At 40.7% G+C, this 23646-nt stretch overlaps 1 protein-coding gene across 2 annotated transcripts; it reads right to left on the bottom strand.

Moving 5' to 3' along the window:
• Nucleotides 1–3729: 3729 nt before the first annotated feature.
• Nucleotides 3730–22567, bottom strand: FAM81A (family with sequence similarity 81 member A). Of its 2 annotated transcripts, none has more exons than XM_083871405.1 (10): nt 22516–22567; nt 20106–20472; nt 18720–18787; nt 17136–17409; nt 16245–16363; nt 11105–11234; nt 9871–9977; nt 8631–8766; nt 8092–8287; nt 3730–7687 (listed from the first exon to the last, which is right to left on the bottom strand). In XM_083871405.1, exons 3-10 carry the CDS (start codon nt 18764–18766, stop codon nt 7548–7550), a joined length of 1149 nt encoding a protein of 382 aa, XP_083727531.1. In that variant the 5' UTR covers nt 18767–18787; nt 20106–20472; nt 22516–22567; the 3' UTR covers nt 3730–7547. The 2 variants fall into 2 exon arrangements, with proteins under 2 accessions (XP_083727531.1, XP_083727532.1); XM_083871406.1 differs by lacking the exon at nt 22516–22567 and adding an exon at nt 20737–20817 and having other exon boundaries at nt 20106–20468.
• Between the last annotated feature and the right edge of the window lie 1079 nt (nt 22568–23646).

A 23646-nucleotide genomic window follows, 5' to 3' on the forward strand; every position in this document is an offset into this window, starting at 1 on the left:
CAGGAGAGTGCAGCAAGAACATGTTTACACAGTTCTTCTGCTTATGGGAATTTGAAACCATCAGATTCCACAGTGGGTGAATTAAAGATAGTGGCTAACCAGACTCCATTAATAAACAAATTAAATTGCCTTGAGTAAAGGAAAAAAATAGAAAGAATGACCATTACTTGTCTGGAAAAATATTCTGCAGTATTTTTTTATAAGTACTAAACTGGGCCATTAATGTCTCTCGTACCTTTTTTTTTTTTTTTTTTTTTTTTTTTTTTTTTTAACCGTGTGCAGAGATAGGGATTTGACTGATTGTTACAAGAAACCTTAGGGGGAGTAATACATGTTCTGAGACTATGGGTTGTTGGCCAATAGTATAATTAAAATCAGAGTTACTGAAAGGTATCCAACAGCCCAGGTGAGCCAAATATTTAAAATATATTTTGTGCTTGTGAAAACCAGGTTCATCATGCACAAAGTGACAATTTGTTTACATGCAAAATGTAAGATATATTTTAGATGCCGCATGTAAATATGCATAGACATTTCAGTGTTACCCACTATATGCTTCTGTGAGCCAGAGTACAAAGAAGAGTTGAAGTTGTTAACCATTTGCAATTAGTCACAGTCATACACATTGCCAGAGAGCCAGACCCTCTGCCAGTGTTCCTTCAGGCCTCCCTTGTACTGCTCCCTTGTGCCTGCTCATGAAGCAAAAGGCTCTCAAGTGAGCACTCCTGGGCACTTTACTTATTTATCCTTCTACTTCTGAACAACAAAATATCTTCACACTGAAAATCTGCTGTTCTGTTCCTAAAGCCATAATATTCCCTTGAGCTTTCCAGATGCAAACACAGATTATTATCTCAGTGTGCAGGTGACTCCATTCCTGTCTCTGTGAGTTAAATCTTGCCTCAACTCCTCAGTTGTTCCCCTGTTGCTCAGTGAGGACTCTCTGGAGCCAATGACAGGGAGGAGGAGCTTCACAGACAACATTAAATGTATGAGGTCTTTTGGCCTCTGTCTGGGCTTTGCTCTTGTGTGTCAGACAGATTTTGTCTTATTTGTGGAGTTTCTCCTGCTTTAGTGCTTTACTGGGAAGCAAGCTGTAGTATGCAAGGGGAGGAGGAGTTTTTGCCCTGCTCTGATGTTTGCCATGTGGAGTTCCTGCCCATTTGTGTCAGGCAGTGCCAGCCTATCCCCAGAAGACTTCAAGGAGACTCACCCTTAACTGAATCTCTCTGTTTGCCCTGGTTAATGGATTTGTCTTAACAAGTGCTGTCCATAAGGTATAATCTTTTGACTTAGTGAAATAATTTGTATGACTTTCCCTGGGGCTTCCTACCTGCTGAAATCCTTTTCAGAGCTGTCAGTTCTTGCAGACATGCAGCTTGCCTGCCTGCCTTTGCCTGACAAGAATAGTGACATCAGGTGGCAGTGGGGCCTCAGGGACAGAGTAATGCTCAACTCCTTTGTTGCTTTTTACTCATTATATTTTTTTTAATTTAACATGGTGTGGAAGTTACTGCAGTCTGGGCAGCCTGATAAATGTAAATAATTGATTTACCACTAGGTAGTTTACTGAAATAAAGGGCACAGAGCTATAGACAATGGCCAAACTAGCCCAAAATCTATCAGGAGATTCAGGATCCCACCACTGTGCTCTCTCTTGTGATGTCAGTATTGGATTTTCCTTATCTCTCCTCCCTCTGGAAAATGGAGATATATTACTAAAATAAACACTGATAATATTATACTATTCATTTTTTTGTCTTGTTAGTCCACAATAACTGGAAACACAAAATGTTAAATAATGGTTAAGATTTTGCTGTTAATGAAAGATCTTCTCCAAATTAAATGATTCTATGATTCTAAGATACCAGGAAACCATACTAGAGACCAGCAGTCCCTTTTGTTTTAAAACATAAGACATTATACATCCAAAGAGGTAAGCAAGCAGTTTACACTGTGAGCTGCCACATTCATTTTAGGAAGATTAATCTCACAAAGGAAAGCATATGTGGAACTGGGTCACAGCACTTCACATATTCAAGCTTGTGTAAGATACAAAGTGATCAATCCCCGTAAGATCTTTGTAAAGTGAGCAAGGTCTATTATTTATAGTAGTAAACAGGCTGGCGTTTATCTTTTCAAAACATGGCAGTGGCATTAAGTATGTTTTAACTTTTGTTGTTTCCAGTTATTTGCATTTTAAAAGCTCTGCTTTGAATCATGATACCTTTCTTGAATTTAATGATTTATATAAGACAAGTTACTTGGAATGTACTGACATTACAATTCTCAAAGCTAGTGAAGAATGAGAGAGCGTGGACAACATGGAATTCAGTGTTCTTTATGCAGTATATGTACTCTAATATGCAATTATTGAACCTCTAAGTTATTCTTAGCAGAGATGGCAAGATTACAAAGGCCACCTGGCAGCGTGGGTACCTGCCTTGCTGTCCTGATACCATCAGGAAGTGGCAGCAGAACAATGAGACAGCACAGGCACTGAAATATGTCTTCATTTGCAGTCTGCCTCAACTTCAATCATGTAGAATGGGAGCCTGTTTACTGCACTGGCATTAGAAAATGAGCCTTAGCAGAAGCTGAAGTCAGGTTTAATGAGAGTAACTGTTTGGAGTATATGCAGCAGTGCATGATGTGTTTTATTTTAATTCCTTCCTACTAGAAACAAATCTTTCTCCTCTCTCACCAGCAATTCCTACTCACCCTCTCATACATTTCGGGTTTTTGTATTATGACAATTGCTACATGGTTTTCTTCTTAAACTTGATCCTGCTTCTCTGTACATCACTGAGCTCAAAGCATTATTTCGCTGATCTGTGCCAAAAAAGTCATGGTTCTCTCTCGTATTTTGCAATGTTTGAGGCCATTCCACTGTACTATTTATTGAGATAATCCTTGCATGGATTGAGAGCAGCTTTTTGTGCTGGGCCCAGAGCTTCATCTGGTAGTGAGTGTTGATGTTATCCTGTGCTCTTTCAGCCCAAGGCAGTCTCAGAGCAGGAGGCAATGCTGGAGGAGCCTCTTCTGCACATCTGCAGCAGTGTGAAAGGCACATTGCTCTTTGAGCTGTACATGATTAAAGATCTAGTGCTTTAGAACTGTCCCCGAGTTTTTTTCTAGGTTTGAGGGTTTGTTTGGGGTTTTTTAAAGGTTTGTGTTGACCAGAGTTCTGCTGACAGAACAGGCAGCAGAGAACTTTGGTCCCCCCTCAGCATTCTTCATGGATTCTCTAAAGGAGCATCACAATCAGTCTCAGAATATTTTACTTAATTAATCATCTGCCTTTATTGTGATTTTACAGAGTGACGTCTTTAGATTATTCTTGGTTTATTCTTCTTTTGTCAAAGTACACGGTAAATACTTCCAGCCCCATCCCAGTGGGATTGCAGCGTCTATGGATCACACCGGTAGAGACCCGTCCTTCACTTGCCAAGAGTAACAGTGACACCCTGTGGCAAATTGAGTAGAGGCCGTGCGCCCAATTTCCTGGATTTCTTTCAAATTTGCCTCTGAATTTCCTACACCGCGGGGAGTGTCACAGGAGGAATTCCTCCTCTGCACACAGGAGGGCTTCATCAGATTGTCATCCGTCTCTTATTAGACGTTTCTGTTATTGAAAGACATGTCTAATGAGCACTTTAATTCTCAGATACAGAGAACACTCTGCCCCAGATGGCCAGATGCTCGTGGAGGTGGAACACAAAACAGAAATTAAGAAAAGAAGAAAATTTTGTATTTCAGTTTAAATTGATGTTACAGGAATACACTGATCTTCATTATCATTCATACTGCTGTTCTCTAACATGGAAACTGTCTATTGAACTATATCAGATTGTAATGACAAAGATATCCACAATATAAAGGTATCCGCAACACAAAACTTACTACATAAACAACTGCATGTGGAAGTTAGGGTCATCCTTTGACCTTCTTACTTGCACCATTCCTTTGGTTTGTTTAATCAGTATAAACAGCACAATTGCTCTGTAATTACTGACATAATTCTGATCTCAGCCAAGTCCCTCACTGCACAGTACTATGGTTCTATTGTGTTATCACATGCTAATGTAAAAGCCATGTACCCCAGATAAACATTCTCCAATGAGTTTGACTTATGACACTCAGTATGTGCTACATAGCTGACTGAACAGTATGGTCTGCACACTGCAAGTGATTTGAGCCTCATGCAGGTGAAATAGCTGACAAAAGAAAGATTTTAAAACTTCATGAGAGCAAGTGGTGTGGTTTTGGTGGTTTTGTGGGTTTTGTGGTGGTGGTTTCTTTGGGTTGGGTGTTGCTGGTTTTTAGTAGGTTTTATATGGATGTAGGAAGGAGAAAAAAAATAAGAAATATTGAGCAAATATCCCTGTGAAGCTTCATTTGAATCATCTGTTATACATAGATTGCCCTAAAAGACTAATGAAAATGCAGGAAAGAATGTAATAAATGTTTTATGTTTTGTGTCCTTGCTGTGCTTGAAATTTAAGGCTATTATGTCTTGTCCCAGTTTAGGTGTCTGGGTGTCAAAGCAATCTTCTTTTAGCAGTGGAATAGACTGCATTAATCAATGGCTTATTCTTAAAAGATTGTTATAAGCAAGTTACAGAAGTGTCTGTGGGAAATATTTTAGGTAGAGTTGGATCTATTTCAAAGTGGAGAGGCGGATGGAGCAGATGACTTCCTAAGGCTCCTCCCAGCCCTTCCTTCAGTGAGTTTATGGTTGTGTCAGTGAACTTCATGATTTAAATAGTATTTTGTGCACATCTAGGATTATACTTTTCCAAGTTTCATTCTGTTGCTCGAGTGCCATCCACACAAACAATACCCCTTGTTCCTTTTGTGGGCTTGGCAGGCTTGCACTTGGTGCCCAAACTCGAGACTCACTGCATGAGTACTCGTGCTGAGAAAAGAAAGCACATTATATCCACCACCTTGGTGTCCCTGAAGGACTGGAACACAGGAATCTCATTGAACACCAGCATGGAAGGAAAAAAAAGGGGCAGCTCTGCTTTCAAACACTGCTGTTTCCTTCTATTTAGCTTTACAGCATCTCTGCGGGTCAGTTTTCAGAATCAGTTTCCGTTTGGCAAAATGAAGCTTCCATAGCTCAGTGTCTGCAGCACTGCCCTCGTGGCTTCACAGTTGTTCCCCTGAGGGGATGCTGTGTCTGAGGAGAGGATTTTGCCCTAACAAGTCAAGATTATCCGAGGATACTCCAGTCCTCCGAAGCGACTCTAAGTTCTCCCTTTAAGGACTCACTCATCACACAGGAGCACTCCCTGGCAGACAATGTCCATGGTTGACCCTGGGCCTTCCTCCACTTTGCTTTTTAGAGTTTGAAGACACTGCTTAGCAGTAGGTTGGTCTTATTTTATTTGGGCTTTTATTTATTTGCTTTAGCAGAAATTGAGGGGGAAAAAACCCCATTTTTAAGACAAAAAAAGTAAAATTGGATAGAGTTTCATGTGTTGTCATATCTGTTGTTATATGTGTATCAGTCACACAAGATTTTTACAAGAGAAACAATTTATTAAAGCCCTATATAAATTGTTTCTGATTCCTTCTATGCTTGTCACATCGTACCAGATTTTCTCAGGTACAGACTTCGAATTACAGAATTAAAAAACTATTCTGGTTTTGGTCTGCCTCTCTTCATTTCCTTCTTTGTAATTTTTTTTTTTTTTTTAAGTAAAATACCAACGATAACTTCTCTAATGCACATGGCTAAATATTTAAGAATAGATAAGAATACATACATGAAGTAAGATTGAATTTTGAAGACAATTCCTGAGAAATATCTACAAGCATTTAATTGTCTGTCTTTAGGGAACTGGGCTTTCCCCTTAGCCACTGTAAATATATTTCACAGGACATGGATGATAACAAAACTGCCTCGGTTATTCCTGGTTTGTATCAGAGAGCATTGGAAGCCAGAGCTGTAAATGCTTAATGTGTCTTTGAGACTTCAATGACTTTCAATTATAGAGGAAGTGAATATAAATGTAGGTGTTAATTCTGTAAAGATATATGCATTCATTTGATTTTTACACTCTACATTGACTTACTGAAGGTAATGATGGTAAGTTCTTGAAGCAGTTTTTTTAATTCTTTGTTTTATATATGGTGACTCCGTGGACCAAAATATCTTTTATGGAAGTTATATTTGCCACTGATTTTCCAACTAAAAATTTATTTTTTCCAATACAAGCTGAATGAAAGGTCCATTAAGGGCAATGTAGAGACATCCTATTAATTTATTTAGGTTAACAGTAATGTAAATTCTGTGAATTAATATTGATTCACAGAATAGTATATTAATTACTATTCATAGTATAAATTGATAGGATGCTGGATAAAGTCTTTTATTTTTCATGAGGGTTTAATCCTGCGTGGCTTACAAACATAAGGAGCAATATATCATGCTATGAATGAGGAAGTAAAAGTAACTTTTTTTTTCCTATCTAGATAATATGCCACATGGGTGCTGATATTCATTATTTAATCACTTCTGGGAATGGAAATTATTGTCTGGAAATAATGTGAATGCAATTAGCAATTTGAGTCTGCTAAATTATTAAAGTCTACTTAAATATGATGAATCAGGTTTTTTTACTTCATTGAAAATTTCTAAGGAGATCATAAACTGCATTTTATTTTACAGTCTCCAAACTGGGTTAGATTATAACCTTGTCTTTAGTTTTCAAACCTTTCTAAGTTTTTGTCAATATAATGAAGCCAGTCACAGGAACACATGCCCAGTAAAAAAATATTTTATATACATCTTTTACTTTGTTTCAACTCCCCTTGGTTATTAATTTTAGAAGGTTACAATACTTAAGACCACGTAAATTAAGTTTCTTATGTTGTTTATAAATCATATTAGTCTACAACTTCATTATGCAACACTACCTAGTTTTCACACATATTTGCACACCTAAACAAAGATTTTCTGATGGTGTTTAGATTTTGAAGATTGGTCTGTTTAGTGCCAATTCTGCCTTCCCAGGAAGGCAATAGTAGAGAAAGTCACTGTAAAAATATCCGTTGATTTCAACTAAGTAATTTGTATCAAGGTGGAGAACCCTGCCAAATTCATATAAAGCAAATGATAGCAACTTGTTGGTTTTTTTTTTCAAAGGTGGAGGGGTGCAGGTGCATATAAAAGCATAGAGCTGCCTGATCAAGCCTGCAAAACTAGAATGCCTTTAGCAAGCTAGGTGCCAGCTTCACCAATGGATTACTCCAGTTTTACACAGTGCTAAGTTTCCTGACAGCAGCTGGAGTAGTGCAGTGGCAAAGCAGCACCTCAGCTCCAAAGGCTCATTGCCAGTTATCCATCAACTTGAATTTACTGCTGTGAGCAAACACCTGTGCAGCAGCAGCAGCAGCAGCAGCAGCAGCAGCAGCAGCAGCAGCAGCAGCAGCATGTCATTTGGTACATGCAGGAAATTGGCATTACAGACTGGAACAACACTAGAGTCTGCCTAATTAGCCAGGTAAACACTAATGTCTCAGACAAAACCTTGCAGTCATGGTCCAGCCTCTCCCCATCTTGGAACCTCCTGCTTCATTTGCTGGATCTGCTTCTGTAGTTCATCTTTGTCCAGCTTCATTTTTGCTTCTAGAACTTGCCGTAGAGACCCAATGCTCTCATAGATAGCTGCAAACCCTAATTGCAGGTGAGAATTACATTAGTTCATCATGAGGAGCAAGAGTATCACATCATTGCTATCAGAATGCACTTCCATAACTCTCTGCCTTGCACTAGGAACACACCAAAAGGTCTGAAGGAGAATGGGGTGTAACTGTGTGCTGATGGCAGGAGTGCCTTGATGGCAGGCCAGCTATGGCTGTGCCTGCTCTGGAGAGAGCACTTCTAACCTGGTTGTCACCCCTTATTGCTCTGCTTTTCACACTTAATGAAAATCCTTCTTAATGCCACAGGTGTAGCCATTACATCTGCCCCAAAAGTATTTAAATTGCTTTGATATGAGCAAAGACATTTTGCATATTAGTATGAGTCACCACAATTCAGAATAAAGAATAAAGAACCATAAATAACTGTGGTCCTACCAGCGTTAACTTCAGCTTTCATTTCTTTTATGTCTTCATTTATCTCATTTTGAAGTTTGACAATGCGAATATTTATCTTTTCTTCAGTCTGTTTTGCTTCATGTGCTTCCATGGTTATCCTCTGCATTTCTTCTATTCTCTCAACTTTTTCTGCCATTTGGTTGAATTTCATCTCAATGCCTCTCTCATTCATTTCCTGCATGTGGAATAATGTGGCTTTTTAAAAATATTAAATAGATACTGATTAATCATCTTTTATCTGGAATTCAAAATGTAAGGAATTACAGTTTTTCATAAAATCATTTCAAGTTACTTGAGTAGTGTAGGTTAAAATAATGATCTATTTAGCAGTAACCAGATTCACTTAAAGATTCTCAGGTTGTAGGTATTACACTTGATATCGATGAAGAGACTTAGGCAAGTTCTGAGGCTACCTGAAAATCTCACTCAAATAACATCTCAATTACATAATCTTAATTATTAATAATGCTTTTGAGTGCTTCCCGAGAAGTATTACAGGACATTTGAACGAAACTTACAGTGCTTTCCTTAAAAGTTAGTGAGAGTTGGTCGATTTTTTGCACTAGTTCTTTTTCAGTCCTTCCGTGTTCCTGTTCCAACCAGCTCCGTGCGGACAAAATCTGATTGCTGAGCTCCTCAACAGCATCTTTTAATCTAGGAGGACAATAGAAATTAGCAGATACAAAAGAGAAGAACTGGTCATTCAACAATGACTTTTTTATGAACATATTCATAAAAACACAAAATGGCAATTTATTACATTCTTTGCACCTTATTAAGGTGAGCCTATGAATTTTAAGGCTATTAAGATGGATATGGTAACATTGGTCTAGAAAATAAAGGTGAAAGTTCACAGCGAATTTATATGAAACACATTACAAAATTTGAATCACAGTAGATGAAAATTCATTGTGACATTGAAAACAGAATATGGTCATTCATTCAGATTATAAAACTTTATGTCCATATGTATTACATCTGAGAAAAGATTTGGTAGCCGCTTACTCTGGTGACAATGCTGGTTCCTGTAGCTCCACTTAGAGCCTATACCCATCTCAACTTTACACCTACCAACTGTGCCAGTGAAACTGTTTTTTATCTCCAGTGAATATGTGAAACCTGGATTGCATGAGGACAGTGATAATCAGTAAGAAATGAGGATGTGGATGGCTTATACCAGGACTGCTACTGAGTGAAATGCCTGGAGAGAAGTTAACATCTGAATTGAATATAATGACCCCATGTAATGTCTGGTAGTACAGAATATCTTATCACTAATAATTTAGGCATTTCGGTTATATTCATGTTTGAAGGCAGTTTAAAGCAATAGCACTCTCTGAGTGCTGTGCCTTGCTTCCTCTTGCTTCAGCCGAATTTTGTCCCCTGCTCTGGACAGCCACCTCCAGCATTCACTGCTTTGGACAGTTCTTGCAGAAAGGCACCAAGCCACTCTGACAAAAACCCTTAATTGTGTCCTTTAATGTAAGTTCTGCCTGAATACTTAACTAGGAATTTAACAACTTAGAATTGCCTAAACACATTATGGGCAGAATTCTTCGTGAAAGCAAGTCCCTCTTGACCTCTTGACAGTCAGCTTTTGTAATATCTGTGGAGCAAACATATGTATTCATAGAGGTTCCTGCTTTTATGGGCCTGAAGATTACACCAGTCAGACTGGGAAAACTGAGGGCAAACTGGGAAAACTGAGGTCCTACTCCCAAGGTACACAGCAGCAGCAAGGCTTCCCAGGCAACTTACTTTGTGTCCAGGACTTGCAGCTGTTGGTTGCTCTCTTTGTAGGCAATCTTCAGCTTTGCTTCTTGTTGCATTATTGATTGCTCTACTCTGCTCAGCAGATGAGAAATCTGAAACAAAATTCAGAATTTACTATTTTTCAAAGCATTTCATCACAGTTTCATTTGGAACATTTTCACAACAGTAAAGGAGGTCTTACAGAGAGCTCACATTTGCTAACATTTCAAAAATTATTGAATTGTGTATTTTACTTTGTCATGAAAATATACTATCTCTCAATATGAAAAAACCAGCATTTTGAAAACTGTTTTTTGGGGCTTTTTTCTCCTTAAATAATGTGAATAGTTTCATCTTGAAAATCTCTGCCTGGTACCTCCTTGAAACAGGCTGAATTTGCATGATCCATACATCTCCAAGTTGCCACATAACCAGAATAAAGAAGTGCCAAAGCACTTCACCAGTACTGAGGGATAGGCTCCAACACTTTGTGTACAAGGGCCACTGCAGTGATAGAAGTGCTGGGTTTAACTGGGGAGAGGTCATTACTACAAGAGGATATTTGTCACCAAAAGAACCATCCCAAAGACTCTTCTGGTTCACTACAAGATCCATGACAACAGGTTCCTGGAATGCTAATGTACTACACTGAGGCTTCTGAGAAAGGCAAGTGGATTTTAGCCATTTACCTACCGCAAAATGAAGATGTAAAATACTTTTGTTGACCAAGAAAATGGGAAGGCCTTGAGATGTGACATTAAGGAAAAGGATTCTTCATATCTCCAAGTCTCTGCTTGTATCTAGTGCTCACTTCCATTCTCAAACCCAATGGAAGAGAAACCTGACAGACAGATTAATGGATTCACAGAACCCAAAGCCAGTTTTGTTTTGCACTCCTTCAAAAATTGTGTTCAAATACATGTAGTATCATCCTGGGAAGGCCAAAATATACAGGAAAGACACAGAGGCTTGCATTGCTGTAGTTTTGTTGAGCATGTGCCTTTAGGTACTAATCCCTTGTACACCATGCTGCAGGCAGAAACTAAGGACCTTTTTCAGTTAGAGCAGTAAGTAATGCCTCTAGGTACCACTGGTCAATGTCATAAGGACTGTGAGCTGATAGACCTCTCCATTTGCAAATCTATGACCTCCCAGGAGAATAATTAACAGTAATGGAGTCTGTGTGAATTAGGCTAGAACTCTTACCTGTACAGGGATTGCCTTGGTCTAAATACCATACCTGTATTTCTGCCTCTTTGATTTTAGATTCTAAGATCAGCTTGGAGGTGTGTTGGTCTTTACTTAGACTCTGAAGTCTTTCATACGTTATTTTATGCTCTGCAGACAGCCTGGCTAACCCAGCATCACACCTGTTTGAATAGATAAAAAACAAAGCACCAGCCAAATAGAATATAAGGTCCAGGCTTTTTAAATGATCCATTTCATACTGGCCATTTCTGTGGAATTCCTGGCTGGCTAGGGAAGCAATGTCTTTGAGACTGTAAGAATGTTTAATACATCCCATACTGTTCAGCATAGTGCTCCCAAATAGGCCTTGAGGTCAGCTAGTCTGATACACAAATTGCATTTTTCTTGGCAGTGACATGATACAGGTAGGCTGTGTTATCACACAGGGAAATCACATCAGAAATGCAAAGATGCAGAATTTCATTTCCGTGTCCTTTTGTCATACCCCAGAAAATATCTGATAAGGCGTGTATGAGTTCTCCTACATGATCAGTAACCTAAATAACTGAGGACCATTTTTTCGTTATTATACCTTTGCATTTTTATTTGTGAAATATATATTATAGCTGTATACAGCTAATATGAGTAGTCAACAATGTGGGGCAAATTTCATCGTTCTTAGTCTTTATTTAGGTAAATAAATAGATTGTCATTGAAAGAAATGGCAATTTTGTCTCAGAAAAGGCTATAAAATGAAGTCCTGGAACATAATAATTATTGTTTCCTTTCTTCACACTGGAACACTTCTTGATGCTGTAACATTTTCAGGATAAATATGCTATAGAGCATGTGTTCTTTCTACCAGATTTTAAAAATAATTTGATCAGGTGGATTTCATCTACAGTAATGCAGTAAGAACATTAACTGAGCTGTAAAAACATGAGTACTGTGATTTCAGGAGTAAGACCTCTGTGAAGTATGACTCATATATATATATTTTTTTTGCTAAGGGAAATATGTAATCATCAGTGTTACCAAATTTGATATAGGAAACTGATGAGGAACAGACAGCAGTTACAATTTGGGGGAGAAAAAGGCAGTAAAATGGAGCAAGCTGAGGCATGTTACGTCATTACCTAAACCAATGACATACTTTGTCATCTTTTCAGTCACCTTTCAATTTGAAAGCTCCCATTTCAACATGCATTTTTGTCCCCTCAGCTACAGGAAGTGCCATTAGTGACATGAAGGGAAAGTCACAGCTAAAATGACAAATGGAGCATCTGCTTATTATTATGGTACACTTTCAATATGAAAATAATCAGGAATGTAAAATAGCACATAGGCATTATAAAACTTGAGGAAATTAATTTCTAGTGTGGCAGTTCAGCATTGTGAGACCCATTAGTGGTATCTGCAGGAAGCCTGGCTAGGGTTTACATAGCAGTGAAAAGCTTGTAGGGCTCACAATCAGGCAGTTTCTTTAGAAAGATGAGAGAAGCCAGATCTCTCCATGTTGTTACAATCAGAGAGAATCAGAGGAATGGATGGAATCATCTTGCATCTCGTCACCAAAAGGTTGTGGGCTCCAAAAAATGGTTAGTTTTGTTTCTCTGAGGCATGGCAGAAAACATAAAAAGCAACAGCTTTGAAGCTGTGAAGCAAATGTAATCAGCAAGCACATGTAATTGTTTTTATAGTAAATTAGTGTTTTGGATTTAATCACAGAGCATCTCTCTTCTTCACGGAATTCAGTTATGTGGTCAAAGGGTTCATGTAGTTCCATGGTAACTGAAACATTAAAATTCTGACTGTGTGAATTTAATGTCCGCCTGGTAGGCATAGGTCAGATTATTTTGGTTTACCTTCTATATCTATTGTATGTACTCACAAACACATGATTGGTTTTGACCTGAAAGAAAATATTAGTGTTCAGCATGAAGGAAATCAAAAGACAGGTAGTTGCTCCATTCAGTATCACTGGGGCATAGGTAAAGTGAGAGCTGTGCCAGTACTCTACAGCTGGCTGCAATATGCATATGCTGTAATGGTATGGAGAGAGCTTTTAATGTTCCTGGTTTATTATAATGGGAGACGTTCCAATTAAAATGCCAGTGTTTCAGTGAAAAACAAGTGGCTGGAGAACACGTAGTGAAAAGCAAGTTGAAATGCTCAGTGGGGGCACTGGGCAAGAGCAGCAGAGCTGATGGATTGTGCTGGCCTGGGGCAGGGAGCCCAGAGCTGCCCTTGTGCCACCTCCCACACAGCAAGGGCCAGGGAGCAGCACATTTATTGTTCTTGGGGAGCTCGTCAGTGTGGTGCAGCCCAGATGCATCAGACTCACAATCTGTGCAGCAGGAAAATCTGCCTACGTGTAATGAGTCCAGGTTGTCTGAAATGAATCAGTTCTGTAATGTAGATAAAAAAGCCATGTATATATGCAAAGTAGGCCCAATCTGAACACACATGGTTGCCATTTCTCTGGATGTTTCAGCTCTCAGGAAGCTTTTATGAAGAGCTACTGCTATTGTTCCAGCCACGCTGCTGGATTTAAACTTTCCAGACAAACGCTCATTATCCACAAGTAATTATCTAAATAAATGATAAGGCACTAATGAATTTTATAATCTGTTATCACTAGAAAAAGAATTGGTAAATCTGTATGTTATAAAATTGACAACATAAGGGACAGGAGGCTGGAGAATTTGATCTACTGTCATCAATCTAATTTTCTGCTAAATGTGTTGCTGAATTTTATAGAGATAATATTTTTTCCTTAAAATAATAATAATGCTAATTTTTAGCAATAATTCAGGGCTGTGATAACACTTTACAAATTCATCAGTAAACTGTGCTTATTGAGAAAGGATCCAGAGACATGAGCTGTAATGTGTATTCTGTCATCTTCTGATAGCAATATTAGTTGATTCTGTGATGTGAGTGAGGTGTGTTGGAATCTCACTCCTGCAGGGCTGTGGGGACTGTGATTTGAAGTTGTGCTTCAGAACTGCATGTGCATGTAGGGATCCCTTGTTCCCATCATTAACAGCACCAGCCCTCAAGAAATAATGAGACAGTTGTTGGATGATATATTGACGTGTTACAGAACAGTTGGTGTTAGGAAATCAACACCCTCTCTCCAATATTGAACTTAATAGGATGTTTAGTATGCATGAAATTACTGGAACTGAAATTTGGCCAGAATCCTAAGATAGGCACTAAAGTTATTACATGACAAAGGGCTCAGGCTCAGGGATTTACTGTCTAAACTGATTCCCACTGTCCTTCTGCACAGCTGTCCAGCTGCCAGTCTGAGTAAACACTGTACTCAGAGCTACTGCAGCCTGAGCCTCTCAATGTACCTTCACTGTGGCTGAAAGGTGATGCACAGGAAGTTGGTAACTCACAGTAACTTGATCGTGTTTCTAATATTTCACTCTGAACTCATCTGGGAGCTAGCACCACTAGAGGTAAAAGTACTCTAAGTGAGCAAAGTGTATTTCATAGAGGGAACATTGGCTAAAGTAATCAGGAGGTGTTTATCTCAGGAAAGTCTCTGTATTGTGCCAAAGGCACAACAAACCACTGTCTTGACCATAATCTCCAGCTAGTTCTATAATCATTATTCACTGGAACACTGATTGCAAAGTAGAATATATTTGTAAATAAAGACAAATAGCCTTCTCTCATAGAAGCATAGGATGTAAAAGGGAAGGTGGCAGTTAAAAGGCAATAAACTGATTCTCTTACAGGAATGAACACAAATAACCTGCATTCGTCACACAGTCTGACATAAGGCACATAGGTATAATCTCATACAATTTGCAGATAAATTGCAATCCAGGCACAGCACAAGGGTGGTGCCCTAAGGAAATAAAGGAAGAAGCCTTGGCACAGGCTGTGCCTGTTCCCACCCTCCCACAGCGAGTACTTGGGCCAGGACAGGGCCCTGCAGTGACACCCACATCAGCATGAGTTTCTTCTCCTGAGTTCCCTGACCGAGGGCAAAGGCACCACATTTTGCCTCCCAAGGTGTCAGTAACAGTGCTGACCCACACAGAACCTCTCTCAGGATGTAGTATGATCTTAAAATATTTTTATAGAAAGAAGCAAGAGGACCTAAGCATGTACATTTTTGGGGAATTTCTCAGAAGATAGATATGTGTATGTGTATCTGTCTATAGGTTTTTCCATCAATTTTCTGATTGGAAAAAAAATAACTAGTTCATTTGTGTTTGCTAAAGGATAGTGCATAACTTACTAAATGTTTCATTCTTTTGGAAACCTCTCTAATGTATTTTCTACAAAATGGGCTATGAAAGTTACAGTAGAAGCTTCAGACAATTGAGTAATTCATGTGAAAACCTTAGTTAATGAAAATCCTTCTCTGATTATTTCTGTATGCTGTTGAAGGTTATCACTAAATCAGGTGACTTGCAGAAAAGGAAGCAAAATTACCTGTACAGTATGGACAACAGGTCAAATTCAGGACAAGTATAACTCCACCAAAGTTATTACCCAAGCAGCTGTAGGCCAGGTTATGTCCTTTTCCTGTAGCTGTACATTTCCTCTTTTTTTTTTTTCCTCTGTCTTTTGTGTTCAGCTTTACAGGCACTTATGCAAATGTTGCTGTGCTGGGGTTTGTAAATGTGTCATTGATGGCACAAGGGAAGTCTGTGTGGCCACAGAATTGTAACCTCTGTAAAACCTCTGTTATTGTACAGTTTTCTGTTCCTTATGTGTCATGTAGCCCATGTGGGATTTAATATGGCTAACCACTAACTGAATGTGTAGATTTTTACTTCTAAAATATATGCAAAAATGTGCAACTATTTTGTTCTTCACAAGTGCAGATTGTTCTGTGCTGCCTTTATAATTGTGCTAATTAACGTGTTTCAAAGACACATGAGTCTAACCAGTACTTTTAAAAAGCTGAATCAAAACCAAATTTGCAGGGAATTTGAAGTAATTTATTTAGAACTAATTTCAGGAATTTTAGGAATTAAGGGTGATGTTGTCAAATTTAATATGCAATACTGGAATGCAAAGTATTATTATTCATTTCCTTGAAAATGCAGAAAAAAATTATCCTTGGAATTTTGCCAAAGTTGAATTCAATCCATTATCATTAATACTTCAGGATTAAAACAAGATAAGATAGCCCCAAAACACAATCCCATGGGGACTTTTACCTTGCAACTCTTCCCCGAAGATCTCCTAGGCCAGAAAGCTGCCGCATTTCAAGACTCTTCAGGGTAGAATTTGTTCCATAGCTGAGATTGTCTCTGACACGTATCTGTTCCTGCAGCATCTACAGAGCATTCATATGCAAATAAAAACTCAGTATGGCACATTTAATGTACACTTGAAATGTCACTCATTATTTTTCAGTAATTCAGTCTCCTCAGATACCATTTTATTATTACTTTAGTCAAAGCTCTGTCTTGTAATGTACTAAACCAGATACCTTTTAGGTGTTCTATTATTTCTTCTTATTAGTGTCCAATCTGCTCGCAACTACTGAAATATATATAAAGTATAACTTGACAGTGAAATAGAGACTTAATTTTTTTTCTGCTTTCATTTTCCCCACCACACCCCTGTTGTTCAGCAGCAGAGGTCAGACATGAAGTCATGTGTCTGCCTACAATTAGGTCATAAAAATGAGCACTTGGGTTTGGTTACTTCGTGTCGTCAGTGAGTCGGAAGGGAAAGAAAGTTTATTATAGAGCCAAGGCATTTCCTAGTGTTTATACAGCACAGCCTTTGGACTGAAGTTGAGCTGGGTATTAGTGTCGCATTAATTCATTTTTCAAGATTTTCCAGTGCAGCTTTTGAAAGCAAGCTCATTGGAACCACAAAGGCTCCTGTGTTTATATGCTAATATCCTGTGCTATTTTCATAGCCACTGAAAGAATTATGTAATTTGCAAACACTTTTTCAAGTTGTAAAAACAATTTATAAGCTTACAGGATCTTTAGACCTTGTCTGACCTTTACTTATCCTGTGGCAAACTTTGTTAGGAAATTAGAAGCGAGGAATAGCTGAGATGGCGTTCGTGCTGTGCAACATTCTTGCCATACCTCGATGTCCCGATTGAGCTGCCGCACTATCGCCGTTATGTTTCGGATGTGTTCCTCCAGGAGTTGCCTTGCCAACCGGTCACCCCCCCCTTTGTTCTGCATTCTGTGCAGCGTGGAAACAATGTCCTCCTTAATGCGAAAAGCGTGTTCCACAAGGGCCGCCGTTGTTTTCTCATGGCTGAGGATTCTGTCCTCCAGCTGATCCACCAGGCTGGCGGATGCCAGCGGGACCGCAGTCAGTGCCTGGCTGTGCAGAGGGATGTTTCGGACCCGTCTGGAGGGGAACAATATCCACATCTTGTTAAGTTCTCAGACAAAACTCTGCAATGCCTTTGCACTGTGACACTATCTGAGTACTGGCAGTGCTGGGGAGAAGCCCCAAAATACTCCCTGAGAGAGCACCCAGTGCTACAAATAAGTGGGTGCTGTGTTGGCTACCGTGTGTCTTGTACAAATGCAGGTCAGACTTTTTTTGATACTCTTTAAGGAAGCTTACAAAAGCATTGGACCTTAAGGAAAGGACATTAGCATAATAAAAGTACAAATCAGAACTCTAATTTGATTAAGAATACAAATTCAAACCTTTCTACTGAGTTTCGAAAGTAATGTTATTTGTCTTTACAGGTTTCAGGCTTAATCAAAGCTGTAACAGTTCAAAGTAGGTATTGTAAATTAAATGAAAACAGATCAGGATTTAAAAGGAGTAGCTTGTGTCAATCCCTTTTCAGTCTCTATAGCTACCCTGTAATACCCTACAGAAACTTGTTCTCCCATGAACTGGACAGGAGCATATGTGAACATAGAAACTAAGGTGAGACCAAAATTATGACAAGCTTCTCATAGTCTTAGAAGTTACATTTCCCCCCCAAAATAGCATACATTTGGGTACCTTGAATAATTATCTAGATTTTTGAATAGTGCTCTGCATTGCATAGCTTCCATGGAAAGCAGTGGAGCTCATGGGTGCTGAAAGTAATAAAATGAGGCTGCTAATGCCTGCAACCTTTTCCTGCCACTATGTTCTGTAAAGAACAACAACATTTTCAGAAGCATAAGTGGAGGATGCAGGTTTAACGCCATTATGGAAGGGGAGATCTTTTTTCTAGGAACTCTCTTTTTTACTGTGTATTCTCATGTTGTTTCCTGTTAATGAGCCAAATTAGCAGTTCAGTTTGACCATGATGATATTGATTGCGATATATGAGGAGTCCAACAAAGGTCAGTTTTGGCTCTGTGTTTTCACAGCTCATTCCATGCTATTCAAACACTGGCTAAAGTGTTCTTGGACTTCTAGTCAGTGAGACTTAAGCTATTTAATTTCTTTGGGAAATGGCTAAGAAAAGCTGAGTAGGGACTTGTGATTTGGGCTATGATTTGAATGTCTATGGTATTTCACTTTGCTTTGCACACTAATGCCAAAGTCCCAGGTCACAGCATTATGGTATATAAGCAAGTATATATATGTATATAATTAAGTATATATCTATATAATTACTGTATATAAGTAAGTATATATGTATATAATTAAGAGATACATAATACTCTGCAATATGAAGATTTTTGTTTTTATACTCCAGACTGTACCTTTCAGAAGGGGCAAGAGTTGGGAAGATTGGGCTTCGGTGGGCCATTCTCTGGTCAATAGTTTATGTCTGTTGAAAAAGTACAAACTGAATTATTGAACAGTTTATATCTGGTATTGAAATGACTTAAAGCTTTTGCTTTCAGTGCACCTTTTAATAAAGTGTATATTGTGCTGACACCGGTGATCGTGGCTTTCAAATATTGCTAATGCAATAAATGTAAATTGAAACTAATGCAAAAGAATGAAGACTAAAATCTGCTAAAAAGCTTACTATAGTGAAAATTATACTCTTGAAAAGCCAAGGTTGACAGCCTTGAAACCAAAATCTGCTATTGACCCACAGAATTGGTTTGGCAGGGCAGAGGTAAACAAAGTTCTTGTCCCCAGTCTTCTACATCTCTGACATCATTAATCAATGAATAGTAAAGTAAGGTCTACAGGATGATCATAAACCTTAAGAAAATATTGACTGGAGAAACAAATACAAGTGTTTCATGACTGCAGATTACTGAGATGTTTTTCTCATAAAAGCACTGGCAGTCAGAAACCTAAATAAAATGCATGACACGAGCATAGTTTATCAAAATTGAGTCTTGTGTTAATTTGTCTTCAAATCTAAATGACCATACTTTATATTGTAAGTAAATTTTTCTGTGGTAAGGATATAAATTCTGGTTTTAATTTTTAGACAAGCCAGCCAGACTGTGACAGACATTGCAGCAGAGTCAATCTATTAAATAGCTTCAGAAAGATATTTTAGTGTCTTGCTGTGAGACCAGTACCTGGCTCAGCAGCTTTGTCCGCTGACAGAAATTAATGAGAAAGATATTAGCCTTAATCCGGTCCAACTAATCTCCCCTACATAAAACAAAGAAATATTTTTAAGTATAAAGAGAAGTAGTATGGCCTAAACCTCATCTCCTTGGGAACCTAAAATTCTCACTGAAAAATAAAGGCTGATGCATGAAAAGAAGTTTACGATTTCTGATGAAATCCTGTGCAATCTGAGAAAAATGGGGTTATGGAAATTCAATAGTGGAATATCGATAGTGAAGAAGCAATAGGGCTACCCTTTGAGATCTCAAAAAATGCAAAGCGTGTTTGTGCTTTAGAAATGTATGAAAGCACTGCCTGAAAGCAGAGAGCAAACATTGTCACAGTGTGTGTGTTCTATTTATAGCACGGTGCTTCAGAAACTACAAATTAGAGAAAAAAAAACAGTTTTAAGAGAAGCTGGGTTGCTGAGCAGCAGTGACACCAGCCAGGAATTCAGAAGGTCTGAACTGAATTCCTTGCTCAATCTCTGATCCTGTTGACTTTGGACAAGTTATTTCCATGAGTAATGACTCAGTTTCCCTATCTGTAAGAGACATAACCATACCTACCTCCTTGTTTAGGTTCTTACATGGCTGTAAGTAAAAAGCACAGTATAGGAGCCGGGGATCATTGTGGTGACTTCTGCATTCAAAGTCCTGCACAGACACTGAATGTCCAGTCCTGCAGTCTGTTCCTCACACTCGTCATGTCTCAGTTGTTGGATTTTTAAGGAATGCCAGCACTCTGCGAGGATCCCTCCTGGTCACACCACCAGGCACCCAGTTCTCAGTGAGCCTGACACCTCTGGCCCTTAACACATTTTAGCCATCTTGATGCATTGAAGCTTTTAAGCACAGTTTAGCTGTAAACACAGCAATTATCCCACTGATTTGGGAAGAGCTGTGTGTACTGCAGCAGCAAAGCACTGGATGCTACCTAGAAAAACAAAGAACAAATATTAAAGTCTGTACATCTAGAAGCACCTTAGTGAAATTTAGTGAAATACACCTTATAAAAAACAGCCAAACAGTGCTTTAGTCTCATGGCCTTTGGTACTCATTTATTATCAATTGGAAAACAATGTTTGCAGCAGACTAAGCATAGGTTTGCATGAGCCTTAACTCTTTCTGACAGCCTACCATAAGAAATGCAGCTAAATGCAAATATCTGGAGTAAGTGTGGACATGAAACAAAAATTACACAAATGAACTTCTCATTTATTTCTCTTTGCTCAGTACACAGCGAAGCATCTCATCATCAGATATCGGATTTCTTGATCTGATCCAACAGAAAGGATCTAAGACCTTGATTGGCAGGTGTATGTACAGGTGATGTGCAAAACTTTCCTGCAGTTTGGAGATATCTGCAATAAACAAATAGTTGTCAGAACTAATGACAAATTTCTTCTCTATGAGTGTAATACCTACTCAGACTAGTGAATAGAAACTCAGAGGAGTATAATTTCACATGGCTCTTTCAATGGCAGTAAATTGGGATCAAGTAAGATACCAGTTGAAATACTGGCTACAGGTGCTTAAATTTTTTTTAATGTTGTTTCCTGCTGGATACTGCTATAAGAAATTTAAGTCATGACATATTAACCCTGTAAATTTGGGTTGACTGATTTAAGTTACTGAATATTCCAAATATACTTGTCACATGGACAGGATAGAAGTTTTTTCCTGTTTGTAAACAATATGCCTGATTACCAAAAATAACAGTTCACTTGATACTTAGGCAGGTTTTGCATACAAATGTGGAGTGCTTCCTAAGCATTTCTTTAAATCACTGACATGAGATGTGTAAAAGCTTGGGAAAAAAATCATCCATGGAATGTGATGAAGAGACACTTCTAGCAATATGCAGTTCACTCCTTGCTGTTTGTGTGTGGCTTCCCTTCCCCACTTCTCAGACTGCCTTGCATGTTTATTTTGTGTGGGATCTCCATTTCTCCTGCTTTGAAGGATAATCATGTCTGTAGTGTTCAGTTTCCCATCTCCCATGATAACCTACAACTACTGCTGTAATGTCTGCGCACCTCGGAGTGTTTTTCACATTCATTCTCACAACATGCCTGTGAGGTAGGAAGCATTATTATTCCTGAAAATATAATTTCCTTCTGTTGCTGGTAGGGAAGTGAAGCACGGGGCGGACTATGTGACTTGCCACAAGTCACACGGGAACCAAAGCAGACTGAAATACCTGCCTAGGCAAACACTTTAATCGCTCTTTTCTTCTCAAAATAGAAACGCTTTGGTTGCTGCACAGGGAGCGTGTGACGGCACCACCCCGGCAGCCGCCAGATCCTTCCCATGTTACTCTGAAGTGCGCTGGGGCAACGCTCGGGAGTAAGAGAAGTCCCTGTGCTGCAGCTCATGGAAAGGGCCGGGCGAGCCCCCGGCAGCGCCAGGGAGCAGCGGAGCCGTGCGAGCCCCGTGCGCGCTGTGCCACGCGTGGACAGCCATGGGGCCGGGGGACTCCCGGCAGCGCGGGGACTCCGAGCCAGGCCGGGGCCCTCTGGAGAAATGGGTGCGCTCGGCCCCGGTGCCGGCCCGTGCCGAGCCGCCCCGAGAAGGGGGGATCGCGGCGGAGCCCCGCCGGCATCAGGCCGAGCGCCCTGCCCTGCCCCGCCCTGCCCCGCCCTGCCCCGCCCTGCCCTGCCCTGCCACGCCCTGCCACGCCCTGCCCTGCCCCGCCACGCCCTGCCCTGCCCTGCCCTGCCACGCCCTGCCACGCCCTGCCACGCCCTGACATGCCCCGCCACGCCCTGCCACGCCCTGCCACGCCCTGCCCTGCCCTGCCCTGCCCTGCCCCGCCCCGCCGGGGGTCCCAGTCCCGCGGTGCGGGGTCACCGCTGGGCGGGCGGGGGTAGCGGGGACACGGGGTGTGGGACAGCCGACAGGACCCCGCGGTGCAGACACCGCTCCACGGCCATGCAGCACGGGGGACAGAGCCGGGGCAGGCTCTGCGCTCACTCACCGGTGCTGGCTCCGGGCAGGGCAGGGCTGCCCGCCGCTCCCGCGCATCCCCGCCGCCGGCCGAGCCCCGCTCCGCTCCGGGCTCCGGGCGCGCCGCCGCCGCGGGAGCGGCCGTTCCCCAGCGCCGGGACCGCCGGTGCGCGCCCGGGGCTCCGTCCGCCCGCCCTCCCTCCCGGCCGGCTGCGCGGAGCGGATGGGATGGGATGGGACGGGATGAGATGGGAGCGGGGCGGCCGCCGCAGGCCGGGCTGCAGGAGCGGGAGCGGTTGCCAGGACGCCGTCACCATGGGAACGCGCTGCCGCCCTGGCGGGGGGAGCCCTGCGCATCGCCCCCTCCTCGCCGCTACCGCACGGCCGTGCCCGAGCCCGGGGGAGCGGGAGGGGCCCGCAAACAGCGGCGCTCCCCGCGGCTCGGGGGCCGAGCGGTGGGCACGGAGCGGGGGCCGAGCCCGCGCCTCCCCAGCAAACGCGGCCCCCGGACAGAAAGTTCCGTGTGACAAACAGCGGTGACTCCGAGTTTCTGGTGGTGCAAAGGAGCCCAGAGTGTGACTGAAAGCAGGGGTTTTCCAGAGGGTATAAAATATATCAAATCCTGTCAGAATACAACGTTATTAAAATAAATGACAAATATTAGTCTTGTTTATAAATTTTCCATGTTACGTTTTCAAACAAGAGCTAACATGCGGCTTCAGTAAAACTTCATATATCACAGCAAATAAGATCCATCTGCTTGCATAGCAGAGGCGTGTCAGCTCAGAGAAAGCATTACTGGAAAAACAAAGTCCACAGAGGAGGGTGTGTCTGCCTTCACTTTTGTTTCCTGCTTGTGTCATTCCTTGGACTTTGGTACAACCACCTTGGGTAAACAAAATGTAACTGAAATCCGAGAAGAACTTACTGCACCAGTTCACTCTGAAATAGCAGATTGTCTCTGATTTTAGTTAAAATCCATGTGACATCCCATACTGTTGTATAAGAAAACCATTGCAGGACTAGGGATCTGGTAGATGTGAAGGATAAAAGGATTATACCACGCACACTCTATTGTAAAAAGCAAGGTGGGGTCTGAATCCACACTGTGATTGACCTATTTATTTTAAAGTCATTCCCACATCAAAGGATTAGGCCAGAG

The sequence above is a fragment of the Zosterops lateralis genome, assembly GCF_965231275.1.
Source record: "Zosterops lateralis genome assembly, chromosome: 13".
Taxonomy (NCBI): domain Eukaryota; kingdom Metazoa; phylum Chordata; class Aves; order Passeriformes; family Zosteropidae; genus Zosterops; species Zosterops lateralis.

Coding starts and splice junctions, on each gene's coding strand:
- FAM81A (XM_083871405.1), bottom strand. CDS start 18,766: ATGGCCCACCGAAGCCCAATCTTCCCAACTCTTGCCCCTTCTGAAAG. Junction 16,364..17,135: donor AGCTCAATCGGGACATCGAG/GTATGGCAAGAA, acceptor AATGCTCTGTAG/ATGCTGCAGGAACAGATACG. Junction 9,978..11,104: donor TCAAAGAGGCAGAAATACAG/GTATGGTATTTA, acceptor ATTTTGTTTCAG/ATTTCTCATCTGCTGAGCAG.